Genomic DNA, 14,682 nt, shown 5'->3' with positions numbered 1-14,682 from the left:
CTTTAGGTGTCTCCTGAGAGCTGCACTTACATTTCCTTGTTTGACAAGATGAGAGATCCTTCGTTTTTGGCCGGGAAATAAGGTGGTTAAATTCTCTTCTGTCTTTTCTTTATTTACTTCTTCCTTCGATGGCTGTAAGACAAAAAGAACAAGCTTCCAAGACTGAACAGGCAAGGATCCCCCCACAGAAGATCAGACAAACCTCCTTTTGGGTGAACAGAGGGTCCTTGCAGGTGGAAACACCACCTGTGAGCTGTTAAATGAGACCCACTCCGACCCCCAGAGCCACCAGCAAAGCCACGACTGCTCCCACTGTGGTGACCAGGGCTGCATAGCACACAGCTTCATCACCATTCTGTCCAGCCCCTACCTGACACAGAGATGGGAATGCCTTCACCTCCAGCCACCCACTTCCCACGGCATGCTGAAAACTCAGGATGTTTGGTTGTTTGGTTGGGTTTCTTGCTAAGAGCTGACTCATTTTCTGCTGGTATGACACACTTCCAGAGCAGGTCCTGAACGCGTGCCCAGCACCAAACCACTGCACTGCCATGGCACACACAGGGAAACATCCCTGCATCTGCTGCCCTACCCACAGAAGGGCTGCAGGGCCCAATCCCTGGGTGATATTTCTGAAGGCAAGAAACCCAGAGCTCCTGCACGAGGAGCCGAAACTAACATCTCAGACCTGCTCCTGAAGAGGAAAAAAACACCAACAAAAGAAACTTCAAAATAACAAGCGGAGAAAAAAACATTACATCATCTTTGTGTTCAACTAAGCTGATCCTTTAGACAGGTTTATTCCTAAATCTCAGGCTGGACCAGGCTCTGAGCACCCGACGGAGCTGTGGGTGTCCACGCTCACTGCAGGCGTGTTGGACTGGATGGCCTTTAAAAATCCCTTCCATCTCAGAAGATTCTAAGATTTTCTAGCTGATCTGCACTCAGCACTGCCTGCAGCCCCAAGCAGTGCTGTGAGCAGAGGCAGGACTGATAGCTTTCAGGTCGAGGCCAGGGGCAGAGCTGGGATGAGCTCCACTCCAGCAGAGCTGTGCCCATCTCAGGAGCACTTCACACCACATGCAGCACTCTGAAGTTCTTCAGCCCATTAATGCAGGTCGTTACATCCCTAATAACCTCTCTCTCAGTTATCCTTCCAAGTGGAAAAGTAACAGGCTGCTCACATCAACCTTCCCTCCAACCAGAGCTGAGCTCAGGCCACAGGGGCTCCAACTACAAAGTTATCCCCTAAACAACCCCCAATTCCCAGTCAGCAATGCCATCCTGCTGGAAAGCTGCAGGGAAGCAGGTCGCTGCCAAGCAGCTCTCTCTCAAAGCACCTCTACACTGCGGTGTTTTCCAGAACAGGGCAGAATTACACTTTAATCTGAGGAATATAAGGTAACAGGTGTGCAAAGGCCAGGTTCAGTGGGACAGAGGGGCAGCTGAGCACAGCCACTGCACACCTGATAGCAGCACCTGGGTTGGTGCTTCCTGAATTTGGCCCATTTTGAGTCTTATTTGGAAAGCTCTGAAAGGAGTTTAAACTGGGCAACAGAGCAAAAATAAAGCTGCCTTTCCTAGCTGAGAATTACACTAAAAAGAGAACAGCTGATCCTAAACAAACAAAAATCAAGCCATGCTTAATAGATTACACAGAGACCTGCCTTACACCAGGGCACCACACAGCAGGGTTGGAAAGGCCCTCAGCTGTCAGCAGGCAGAGCTCTATCAGAATGGATCACTGCTGTTATTGCAACAGAGTTTGGCAAAAAGCTTTAAAACTCCCAGCTTTTCTGCTCAAAAGATGAGCTCTCCTCCAGCAGCTAAACTCAAGTGCAAGCTCTTCAAAACAGCTGCAACAGGGATAAGATTCACCCAACATACAGTCTACTTCCACAGTGCTCTTCAGCAACTTGAGCTACACAGCACCACTAAACCAAAACGGTGTCATTTCACAGTTAGATTTGAGAGAACCAGCTCAAACAGGCATTACCTGCTTCCCCAGCCTCCCCTTGTCTTCAGTTTTCACGTCAGTGGATTCATTGAAAATCCTGAGACACTCCTCCATGGGGTCTGTCTCAAAGTCCAAGTCCTTCTCCAGGCTGGAATAATCAATGTCATCAGATGTTGAGGAAGATGATGATGACTTTGACAACTTAGAACGCTTTGCTTTCTTTGCCTTTCCAGTTTCACTCTGAGAATCTGAACCGCTGCTGTCAGCATCCGAGTCTGAGCTCACGTCAGGTAACGTGGATGGCACAGGTTTGCCCTTGTCATCCTCATCCCCACTCTCATCTCCAAACAGGTCAACGTGACTCAGGCTCTGCTGTTTTTGACCCTTCTTTGGATCTCCTTTTCCTGCGAGATTGACCTTTTCCTTCTTTTGCTCCACTGCTGAGGTCTTGGTCCCTTTGTCTTTGTTTTTACTGCTAGAGGTTTCCTTACCATTCTTCACATCAGCTGTCTTTAGCTTAGACTCTTTCTTGCTGCCACCCAGCTTCTCCGTGCTGGAGCCCTTGGTGACATCCTCACTCTTGCTTTTCCCTGAACTACTGCTGGAACCCTTGGATTTTTCTTTCTTCAGCTCATCCACTCTCTCTGACTTGTATTTATCAGCCTTCTTTAAATTCCCATCGGTTTTCACTTTAACACTTTTGTCTTTGCAGTTTTTCTCTTCATTCTTTGCTTTCAGTTTTTCTTCTTTCTTGCCTACTTTGTCTTTTTCTGCAGTTTTACTCTTCTCTTTCTTACTAACCTCACCGAGGCCAGGCGTTTTACTAACATCCGATTTCTTCCCCTTTGTTTTTTCTTTTGAGTCTTTGTTTTTATTTTCAGTTTCCTGGTCATTCCTACCAGAATATGATTTTGCTGCTTTGGCATTCTTCTCCAATACATTTTTTGGAGGGATTTTCTGTGAACCAGGAAGGTCCTCCACGCCATATTTTCCTGCAGTTTCTTTGCTACCCTGAGAAGTGAAGTCACCCGACGCAGCGCTCCGCTCTTTGCTGGACAATCCATCATCTGATTCACTTTCTGAACCAGCTTTCGATGGAGAGCTAACAGAGGTCGATTTGTATTCTGCATCAGCCTCATCTTCAGAGGAGGAGAACCTGGCACACACTTCATACTCATCGGGTACTTCACAGAGCTTCTTTCGTGAAGGAGAATAGGAATCCTCATAACTAGGGACCCTTCCCCTTTTAGACCCCTTCAGCTCCTTCGTTGTAGCTTTGTTCAAAAGCCTGGCTGAGTAATTTGAAAGTGGGTCATACTCCAAGTCAGTAGAAGGCTTAGAGTCATCGATGACGTATTTATTGTTAGTGACAGTGCTGCTGTATTTTTTAGTCTGTGCTACAGCCTTGGGAACGTATTCCAGCGAGTTACCTTTAGATCGCAACGAATCCAAAGTGTATTTACTTGACTGGCCAGCAGCAGCAAAAGGAGTAGGGTTGTAGTTAGAGTTATTACTGAAGTTGTAGCTACCTGGATTATACTCTAAGGAGGTAAACAAATCACTTTGTGTCCCGGCAGCTGACACAGGTGTTTCTGAAATAAGCGAGGCATCAGAGGCCCTGAGCTCCTTTGTTGTTTCCAACAGCTCCTCATACTTTTTCTGCTCTCTCTCAACTTCATTTTTGACCGCCTCGATGGCTTTGTTGACCAGTTCAAGCTCCAGAATGCCAGGTGTCATGTCTGTAAGATCAGCCAGGGCCCCATCCTCTGTCTCCAGCGAGGGCTTTGGCAGCTCAGGGTTGTAGGGATCATAGCCCCGTTCTGTAAAGGAAAAGCATCATTTGCTGTCAGTAGGTTAGGTGACATTTTCTTTAGATTTATCCCTACGGAATGCACGCACACGGTTCCAAAAGCCACTAGTGACATTCTCTGGGTAGTGGCAGGTACACGGCTAGACTAGATTTCCCAAAGTATTCCTGGACCTTAAGGACTACAGAACTGTTAACAAAGTGCTTTTATTACTCGTGGAATAGCTCTGTAAGTGAAATATTCTTTGGGGCATTGAAGGATAATCACTGCATTAGGACTAAGAGGAGCTGGGCATGCACAGAATTATCTGCTTAATTCAATGAAGTGCACGAGAAAGGACAGAGGATTCCAGCACGAGAACCAGGGATTAGGTTCTCATTTATTGATGCCAATGCCCAAAGCCCACTGAAAGCTCAGTATTTCCCACAGCAGCAGGAGGAAAACGAATCTTAGGTTGAACCCACAGAGCGAGCGCTGCTAATAAGAAAGTGCTGCAGGTGCAAAGGTGACAGCAGAACTCAACTGCAAAGAACCACCCCTGAGACACACACGTTCCACACCCCCATGTGATGTGGGAGTACTCAGAAGCAGCAGAACACCAGAACACAGACACTCAGCAATCACCACATGCCTGCAACGCTCCTGTTGTCTTCTCTTCTGCTGAGGTATGGAGAAGCTGCTGAGAAGGGACCCAGCCTCCACTGGCAGCTCTTGCAAATTTGTTTATTGAAGGAGTGCGGCAGAACCCAGCAGACCAGAAACTCTCTGCACAGCTTCGTTAGAGCAATGAATGAAGTGCAGTTTGCTCTCTTCGCTCACCGCTTGTCACTCTCCCTTCCCTTTCCCCCTCTGCCACATCTCCTTGCTCCCACCCACCCCCCTCCCCTGGGTGCAGTCTGGATAACTTCATGACAAAGCAGACTCCACTCCATGCCCCATGCCTCACAAGAAAGCCAAGCTGACAGCTGGGAGCAGCACTGCACCCAGGGCAGGTATTTCCATAGCAATTAGGTGATCAGCAAGCAGCTACTGAGGGGTATTACAGTGGCATTAACACAAGCTCATAGGAATTCCCAATTACCACTTGATTCAGGAATACAGTGCAAGCTGCTTATGCAGATGAGTTTCTAAGAAGTAAATACAGGCTCTATATCACAAGGAGAAGCAGTTATCTGAAGTATCTGATACTTTATAATGAAAGCAAAGCATATTTTAAAAGAAAAAAACCAACAAAGAAGTGAAGAAGAGGCCATTCAGCAAGTGATCAGAAGCCACAGGTTAAGTTATTTGTTGCCTTTTGACTTGGAGCAGGGTTCAGTGCTCACTTTATCATAGCACTTGGATGCTACTACTTCAGAGAAGCCTTTTTCCTCGCTAGAAGGACAGCAGCACCATTATAAAAGAACTAAATAATAAGCAGAGTGATAAAAAAGACAAGAATTGGTTCCGCAGTTCCCATAAGACAGAGGGTTTCTTTCAAAAAGAGGATCAGCAGCTGGACTTAAGGATCCTCATGGGTCCCTTCCAGCTCAGGATATTCCAGGATTCTGTATTCTCTGACCATGAGTGCTCAGCTCCCTTCGGCTGTAAGAACCACATCTGTGTGGCAGGTGGCAGAACAAAGCTCCAAGCAAACAGGATGGTGGCACTGGGTTAAAATAAAGGCAGTGGTTTCATTAAAAAAACAAAAGAACAAAAAACTTTTTACCCTCTAGGGTCTGAAGGGTTTTTAGCAAACTAATTAGCTCCTGATTGAGCAGGGGCTCTGGGCAAACACAGCATCACAGTGTTCCAACTGCCAGCCCAAGCTGAGCTCAGGACAAGGTGGGAAAGAGAAGCAAGGTGCTGTGTTTGTAGTTCCATCCATCGCCACGTGCTTCACAGCCAAGGCACTAAGAAGCCCTGATTTCTCTCCACCTCATGAAACATCAGCAGTAAGAAGAGCAGTACTGAAGTCTCACTCAAGAGGGAGACCTAAAATTTAGCACAAGAGCTGTTAGAGGGACAGCTGAAGGCCTGGGAGTCTGTTTGGAGGTCAGGATTGGGTGGCCTACAAACAAAGGTGAGGTCTGGATCTGAAGACTTGTGCAAAAAAGAAAAAAAAAAAACAACAAAAAAAGCAAAACTACACCAGAAACACACTTTGCCCAAGAAACACTACATTAACTACATCAAAACATAGAGAAATTACAAGACAAGCACAGGCTCTGGTGTCCTATTAGGAAACGTGCCAGCAGAATAGCTCTGGACATAAAGGAGAATAAACAGAACCCATACCAACAAAACCAGCCACCTAAAGAGTGAGCTGCAATTGCTCTCTTCATGTACCCAGCTATACCTCAGGATCAGGTTTTCCGTAGAAATCGTCTGATGCTCTGCTCATCTACACACATTTCTTTCAGTGGAAGCATAAGAACACACAACAAACTCTGAGAATGCCAGCAGGCTTTGAGATATGCTCACAAGTCTTTAGTAGGAACACAGTTCTGGTCCCTACACCACTCATCAGGAGCATCACCTCTGGCCACAGAGAGTCTGCAGATAACATAATGGAAACACATGCAGAAGGGAATTTTATGCACGTGGAAAAATGAGATATGCCGCTTGAAATCAGGCTGCCTCTTCAGGTGCTTGGTTTTACTGCTGGGAAGCCAGGGGAGGAGAGAATTTTGTGCCACGGGGACAACCACTGCACACACACACAGCCCTTCCTAAACCTGGATGCACAGAGCAACGGAGCCATCACCTGCTTCTGCACTCACTGCTTTCCACCTCCACGTGAAGATCCACGAGGTCAAAACGAAGTTCTGATGTATCAGATGCCTGCGGTAGTTTTGCTAAAGCAAAACGAGGGGCATCACTCAGCAAAATGCCTCTTTTTGGATGGAGGTAAAAAGGAGCCTCCACACTGTCCTTTGAGAGCCCTGAGATGACAACTCCTCGTAGAGCTGTGGTTGGACACTCTTTAAAATGCAAATTATTTTAATAAATTAACATACCTCAGAAATAGGGAACGGTCCCTCTGAGACACAAAAAGGTGAAGTGAACACCAACACTACAAAAAGCGAGGTATTAAGAATTTACACAGGGAACCATTTGCTTAAACCAGAAGACAGCTTTCAAAGTCACCCAAACCAACCACGCTACTATCAGCTGCTCTGGCAAAGAGCACCTGGAAGAAATAAAAAGGAAAAAAAAATAATAAAGGTTCTCCTAAAAAGCCAAGGTGGGTTGTTTTCCTGGCTCTGGTCCTTTTGGTTCTGGAAAAGGAGGCCTCAGCTCTGAGGTGGAGCTCAGAGGAAGGAGGCAGCAATTAGGAACTTGCAGTTATTGCAGTTCATATCTCGAAACAGATGAGTTTGGTGGTCAAACTGCAGACAGCAGTGCTGCCCAAGCACCACCACACCATGCTGGTAACATAAGGTGTGTTCAGCAGAGGTGGGGAAGGTGGAAGCTGCTGGGACACCTCATAGGGGGAGTAAAAATAAAAGCCTTTTTTATTTCAGCGTTGTCACAACAGCTTTGTTAACAGCTTGCCTGCATTTACCATGCTGCTGCTTAGCAAATGGACAAGCTTTGAGATTAGCAATAAATTATCACTGTTGGAAAATTATTTAAAGCTTTTCATCTGAAGTTCCTTGGAAAAGACAGCACAGAATGACCCAGAAAGGTTTTGCCAGTGGGCTGAGCTACTGCTGCTCTTCAGCACTGAGCAGTGCAAAAGCAGTGGCAGTTTGGGGCTCATTGCTGAGTACCCAAAGCAAAACTCCAATTATTAACACTAATATCCAACTGCTAGGAAATAATTCACATTGAGACTTTTCAAACAGCGCATTTCAAATCATTAACAGGCTAGGGGGGCAGGTGAGAGGAGCTAAAGGAAACACTTCTTTCCCTTCAATGAAGCCACAGCTCTCTGTAACCACTAACTTTAATTATTAAAATTAAATGATGAGAGCACAGATAACTTTGTACTGGTGGAGGGGAGCAGCAGGGCAAGGGCTGGAGGTATTACTGGGTTTATATGCTGCTCCCTGTGCCCCTCACAGTCTCACTCCCTTTGAGGTATCAGAGCTTCAAAGCCCGTTCTGAACCAACAGCATCATTTCTTGAGCAGAAACAAAAAAAAACAACAACAACAAAAAGAAGAAGAAAATGATAAAAAAAAAAAAATCTATTAGCAAGGCAAACACAAGGCTGAGCAGCCATCCCTGGCAGTGATAGAGCACGGTGTGGTTCCTCCAGCTGCTGGGAGCTGCAGGATGCACGGCAGGCTGGGGGGCACTGAAGGGACCGGAGCTCATCCCTTGTTCTGCTTCTGAGGAAGAAGATGGAGCAGAAAGCATCCCCGCCTCGCTGGTACGAGCTGGGTGGAAGTAAGGATGACTTGGAAGTTTAAATAGCACAGCATGGCTGAGTTTCAGAGACGAAGGAAAAAAAAATGGAATGCTTGGAGTGGTCGGGTGTCTTCCTTTCTCCCTATTTGGTTTTGTCTTAAAAAGGTATTGGAGCAGTGTGGCCACAAGTAATTCTAGCCCTGACCCTTCACTCCCTGAGTTCTGCAGCCTTTCTCCTGCTTGCTTGAGATAAGTTATCTTCACAGCACCTGTCCCATCTCCAGAACCACTTGGAGTGAAGATCTCCCACTTAAGAAGCAAAATAACAAAACAATACTACTTGAACGCAGTCCCAACAGGACAAACAGATGAAAAGAAAAGCACCTTTTTGGCCGTATTACATTTCAAAGCTTCGGTCATGACCTACAAAGGACTAACGCCAAAATCTAAACTGGTTTTCCAACCTGTCCAGCTTCAACTCACACAGAAGCCCAAATTAAAATAACTCACACACCTGCAGCTCCAGCCAGCACTCTCTTAAAACACCAAGAAACGAAAATCCTTCTGCAGCTCAACCCCCCAGAGCAGAGCATTTGCACAGCCTGTGGATTTTAGACGTGGACGCAGCTCTGAGAAGTCTCATGTTAAATGAATGGTGCCCATGTGAAGCCTCCGGAGGACACACCTCCCCTCGTCCTGCAGCCCGCACAAGAACACGAGCTCACTTCACATTCAAGAACTTCAAAGAATTACCTGAGCTCCCCGTGGTTAATAAATACTGCAGGTATTTGTTCATGCTGTACTCGAGGCTCTCACTATCTGCTTGGCACTCCGGCACAGGCTCCGGGCTCACCACGCTGACCGTGTGCTGACACAGCACCTCTGGGCTGCGGCGATCATTAGGGCAGGACTTCCCACCCCAAGTCCCGCCTTCCTTCACTCTCATCTCCTCCAAAGTCAGATTGGTTTGTGCTCCAGCTTCCACGGGGACTTTCGGACTCTTTCTTCCCTTTTTTAGCACCGCAGCTGCTATCACCTTGGGAGACTTCTTGTCCCCGTGATGCACGTCACACACATCACCTTTATGAGCGGGGTGGTTTCCCAAGCTGGTGGTGCAGCAGTCCCAGAGGGCCACCCAACGCCTCCCAGCGCTCCCAGCAGCTGGGCACAGGGCTGCAGGGCAGGGGGCTGGCATGGCACGGCTCCTCAGGGCAGGCAGGCTGCTCCCAGTGCTGCTGTAGGATCAGCACGGGGCTCCCACACAAAAGCTCTGGGAATCTCTGGATCGGTGAATTTTGTTTTCCACTTCTCCGGCACAAAGGCAGAATCTGGCTTGAGGATAAAACCAGAGGAAGTGTTTAAATGTCAGGGAGGATGCTCCACGTGGATTAAGAAATCCTTCAGCAGCAAAGGAATCCCTGCATCGTGCAGAGGGGAACGTGGGGAGCCTGCACAGCCAGTGCCTCAAGGATATGGGGAGACCACAGAACCTCGAGTGTCCCAAATCCTCCCTGCTGCTCCACTTCTCAGCTTGCTGCTGCTCCCGAGGGATGGGGAGAGAGCTCAGTGCAGAAACACCTGAAGTCAGCACTCTGCCCCATAGCCCCCAGCAGAACCCCGACACGAGGAGCAGCTGTGTGCCCACTCACAGCCAGCTGCTGTAGCCAACCGTCAGTTCCACGACAAGAAGCCTCCAACTGCTGGCAGGATGCTGATTTACATGGTGAGATCAGGATCTATCTTCTCATTAAGTGTATTTTCTATTTCTCATTTCAAAACTCACCGTTAAAAACACCCACCAGCAGTATTTTGGTAATTACTGTCCTACAAATTAAGAAAAAAAAAAAAACCATCTCAGCCCCAGCAATGCCTCACACACAGCTCATGGAGGGGACTCAGGAAGATACACCAAGCACTGCTCACAGGTCCCACTTCTGCTCCTTCCGTCTCCCTGCAGCAAAGGCAATAATAACAGCTCTTCCCCACAAGAAGCTGACCTCAAACAGCAGCTACAGGAGGGATAACATCTGTTAAAGACCTCTTTCATTCTTTACGTGGTGCAAACCAGCACTGTATGTCACACAAAGGGGAGCCCAGTGTTCAGAGGCTGCTCCCACAGAACTGAGATTTACCAAGCAGCCCCTCAATAACTAAGGAGGAACATGGCATGAACAGAAGTCAGCATCCCTGGCCCTGCAGTGATGCACGAGCTGAGGATGATTAAAGTCAGGTTTTAAAAAGCTACTTCAGGTTTCAACAAGTGTCATTTTGTGTAGTGCTTCACCCCCAGAGCCATCCTAAGCCACTGGTTTTAGGCTGAAGGCAGACAAGATGAACACTGCCAAGCCCTTGCTGCCCTGGTGATGGCAGCAATAGAATGGAGCAGATAAGCCCAAAAACTCTGCAATTGACTCAAGCAAACAGCAGCCAGACAGCATTACAGCAGCTGAGCTGTGGGCCTGGAATCACTGAAATCACTGTGAGATGAAGAACTGTCACCAAACAGTACGCACACAACTTTCAAACACACCATCAGATCTGATCAGTAAAGCTGTGCCCACCTAAACAGAAAACGTGCACTGCAAGAAAGCTTCAGACCAGAGGAGCACACTGCCCAGCGCCTGCCAGCATGCACTGCCCCGTGGTGCAGCACTCCAAGGCTGAAGGCCTCGCTCCTCCCACCTCCCAGCAGCACTGGGATCAGCACAAAGAGCAGCTCGGATCTGCAGGCCTGGCTGCAGCTTCCTGCTCCGGGCTCAGATCCCATCCACTTCTCAAGCATCTCCTGGCAGCTCCTTCCAAAGCTGCCATGGCCGAGCTCTGGGTTTCCTTACGGTATTTGTGAAGTGCTGCATTATGCTTCTTTTATGCCTTTCAGCACACTCAGGACCTGGACTTTAAAGCGAGACCTATTTTTCTCCTCCACAGCTCTTGAAGAGACGCTTTTAGGACAGGAGGCAGCTCTTCCCTCCCACTTACACGGCCCGCTTTCAAAGCACTTCACAAGCGTTCGATAAGCTTTTCATCCTGCTCTGAAGCAGGTGGATTTCAGTCACTTCAGAGATGGAAAAAGCACTTCAGCCCAGTCAGGATTACAACTTTCAGCCTGTAGATTCCCGGCCCTTTACAGGCTCAGGTCCCACCTCCCAGCCCTGCTGAAGAAACAAGGATCATCTGTTATGAGCACCGTGCTCCTCGAGAAATCCGGAATGGTGACAAGGAGATGTGGGGACAGCACTACACTCCCCACATCCCCCTTCCCTACCCCTCTGGGCTCTGCCTGGCACACATCCCCAACCTCCATCACACCTCCACTCCTCAGTTTTCAAAAGCTACTTCAAAGCTACAGAAGATCTACCAAGAGTTTTGGGGTTATTGCCAGTCCTAAGGTGATCCTCAAACATCAAAGCAAACACCAGCACGGAATCAATACACTTCACAGGCTGGTTCTTTAGATGTTATCCTTTTTTCTAGGCTCTCCCCCCACCCCCAAAAAAAAAAAAAAAAAACCAACAACCCACAGATCCGCACTGTAGCTCTTGGTGTGGGCACCACCTGCTTTGGTTTAAAAAAAAAAAAAAAAAAAAAGGTTTTAAAGCATTGAGCAATATAATTAAATAGGTCAAAAACGCACTGCAGCGGGGCTACTTCAAAACAAGAGAAGCAGCTTTGCTGGCTGGGAGCAACCTGCCCTGCAGCCTGCTCTCAACAAGATGGTTGCCTGGTAGCCAGTGAAACTCCGACACCCCCTAGTGTAGATTTTAAATACATCTCCAAGTCTGCACGGCTTCAGATGGAGGGAAGGACAGCATCTCTGCATCTGAAGCCATCAAATGATGCTCAGCCACACCAAGGACACCACACAAACGTTCTGCAGACATCAGGCACCTTACGCAGCACCCCACATCCCTTCAAAAGGTCAACACTTTGCAGCAGCGTCACCATTTGTTTTCCATCTCTCGGCCTAAATTAGCACAGAAAAAAGGGCTGAAACCCAACTTGAGCTGAGGCAGAACTTGCAGAGCTGTGGTTGCAAATGCCCAGTAAACCTCCTTCCCACCCCAAAAACCCTGATTTCTGGGTCACTAATGCATGCAAACCTGTATTAACACAAGCAGGACTTCTTCTTGCCACTCATGTGGTGCTCAAGGACATGATTTAGCTGTGGGTTATTAGGGTCGTATAGTTAGGTTGTGGTTGGACTCGATGATCTTTAAGGTCTTTTCCATCCTGAGCAATTCTATGATTCACTTTTTACTCACTATGAGAAGCCGTGCAAAATTTCCATGCACCAGGAGGTTTTTAACTAAAGACCAACCTTCGCTTCCCCATTTCATAAGCAAAAAACCCTGAAACTATTAAAAAAAAAATCCACAAAAAAAAAAAAAAAAAAAAAAAAAAAAAAACCCAACCACAGCACTGGATTTATTTAGCACAGCAGCAGCATCTGTTTCAGCGGCAGACCAAAATGAGCAAACCTCATTCCAGAACTGACAGTCTGCAGACATTTAAAGGCACCAAAATAATATGCCAACAGGTAATGACAGCATCAAGCACCTCCCCAGAGAAGCTCTAATGGAGCTTTCCAGATTGGTTTTATCATACTGTGTGTGTCTGGCTGTGACAGCTCTGGATGTGCTGCTTTTATTTTACATTAAACCATTGCCACGATAAGATGATTTGGTAATGAGGAGATAAGAGGCATTGTTAATCTTCCAAATATATGAAAAACCAAAACTTTGTCAACTTGGGCTTAAAGTCTTTAAGACCATACATGCTAGCCTTAAAATAAGAAAGCAAACAGCATTCTTCTGGGGAGAAGAACACAGGCTTTTCTCTGCAAGAAAACAACCAGATCAGAGAATAATGACTAAGGAAAATGATGAGAGATGCTGGAAGAACTAGCAGAACAACAGCTATCTTTTCTGTAGCCAAGCTCCATTTGAAAAAGCTGGCAGTGCTCTACACCTCACCAAGGCCCTTTTGGGGCTCCCCACAGGTCATCACAGGGCAGGACCGGCTGTCAGCCACCAGACCAGGCCAGACAGAGCTGCAGCCCCACAGTACTGCAGAAGGGCTGTGACATGAGCTGTGTGCCTGGAGGGCCAGGAAAAGGCACGGGAATAGAGCTGTGACACAGACAGCCTGTCCTGAGGCGGCAGTTATTTCACAAAGCTGCTCCTTGGGATCAGGAGGAAGATGACTGCAGCCATAGGATGCCAGGGGTCGGGAACGACCCAAATCCCCCCAGCCCCGTGCAGCGGGCAGAGGAGATCAGGAGCCCAAAGCCGTGAACCCACGCACTGTGGGGCACCCACCTCCGTGCACAGAACCTCACCACCCCGAGCACGTAAACACCCCTCCTTCCCCATGGCTTTACCCAGCGCCAAGCCGCCGCCCCTCACCCCACCGCTCCAGGTCTCGGCAAGAAACCCAAACGACACAAAAACCCGCAGCGAGAACCGCCCGGAGCCGCAGCCTCCCCTCGCAGGGCCGCTCTGTGAAAAAGGAAGGCGGGAAGGTTCGGCTCCTGCGGCCCGGCCCGTACCTGCGCCGAGGCCCAGCGCGCCGCCCGCCCTATGAGCTCCGCACCGCGCCGCCGCGACCGGAGGATGCCGGAAATGGCAGTAGGGCCGACGGCACGGCGGACCCTCCGCGGCGGTGAGGAAAGGGCAGTCGATGCCGCGGAAGTAACCGGTGGACCGCAGCATCCCGCCGGCCGCGGGGCGGGGAGCGGAGACGGCGCCTCCGCCTCACACCGCCGCCATCTTGGAAGCGCCGGGCCCGGCGGCGGGAAGGACCCCTGGAGACGCCGCTGCCCGCACAGAGCTGTCCGCGGCGCTGCCTGAGCGGGCAAAAGGGCGGGAACGGGGTGGGGAAAAGGGCGGGAACGGGGTGGGGAAAAGGGCGGCCGCCTTCTCAGCCCTCGCGTCCCTCCGCATGCGGACGAGGGTTGAGTTATGCGTACGGAGTGAGGAATGGGAAGCTGGGAGCAGCTTGTAGAATGGAGCCTGGGGGTTGCGGTCTGCTCAGGAGGAGCTCAGGGAGCAGTAGGACAGTATAACCAACCTCAACCATAACCATGATCCTAAACCCTAACCATAACCCCTGCCCAAAACCAAAGCTATTATAACACTGATCCTAACCCAGCCCCACAACCAGCCATAACCCTGACCTTGATGCAATAACCCAAATCCAAACCCTAGCCCTGATCCTAACAAAAAGTCATATAACCGTAATCCTAGCTCTGCCCCAAACCCTAATAGCTTAACCCTAACTGTAGCCATATCCTAACCCTAACAATACCAATAACTCTAAACCTAACACTTCCCCAAACCTAACCCCTAATCCTAACACTAACCCTGACCATAACCAGAGACCCAATAACCCTAATCCTAACCTTAAAAACACTAACCCTGACCCCCCCAATTCCTCATCCTAAACCCTCACCATAACCCTAATGCCCCTAATCCCAACTGAAACCCGACAATTAACCACAGCCTAACAACCCTGACCCTATCAAGAGCCCTGATATCCCTGATGTAACCCTAGCCTTAATACTCTACCCCCTAAAATGAAC

General features: G+C 48.6%; 1 protein-coding gene across 5 annotated transcripts in view; it reads right to left on the bottom strand.

Annotated features, from left to right (window-relative positions):
- The window catches only part of REXO1 (RNA exonuclease 1 homolog), a 33,156-nt gene extending 19,217 nt beyond the window's left edge, over nucleotides 1-13,939 (bottom strand). For 4 of the 5 annotated variants that reach the window (XR_004162103.2, XR_004162104.2, XR_004162105.2 and 1 more), the window contains exons 1-3: nucleotides 8,856-9,063; nucleotides 1,997-3,777; nucleotides 31-132 (exon numbers count right to left, since the gene is read on the bottom strand). Coding sequence is in view for 2 of the 5 variants with exons in the window: in XM_010724846.3 (XP_010723148.2) it covers nucleotides 31-132; nucleotides 1,997-3,777; nucleotides 8,856-9,048 (2,076 nt within the window). In the remaining 3 variants the exon portion in view is untranslated. Of the gene's footprint in view, nucleotides 1-30; nucleotides 133-1,996; nucleotides 3,778-8,855; nucleotides 9,064-13,650 lie in introns of those variants that run through there. The other variant, XM_085211416.1, reaches the window with a different exon arrangement.
- Between the last annotated feature and the right edge of the window lie 743 nt (nucleotides 13,940-14,682).

Source organism: Meleagris gallopavo, chromosome 30 (assembly GCF_905368555.1).
Source record: "Meleagris gallopavo chromosome 30, MGAL_WU_HG_1.1, whole genome shotgun sequence".
NCBI classification, from domain to species: Eukaryota; Metazoa; Chordata; class Aves; order Galliformes; family Phasianidae; genus Meleagris; species Meleagris gallopavo.
The sequence above is the reverse complement of the archived record's forward strand: the minus strand, read 5'-3'. Positions and strand labels throughout refer to the sequence as shown.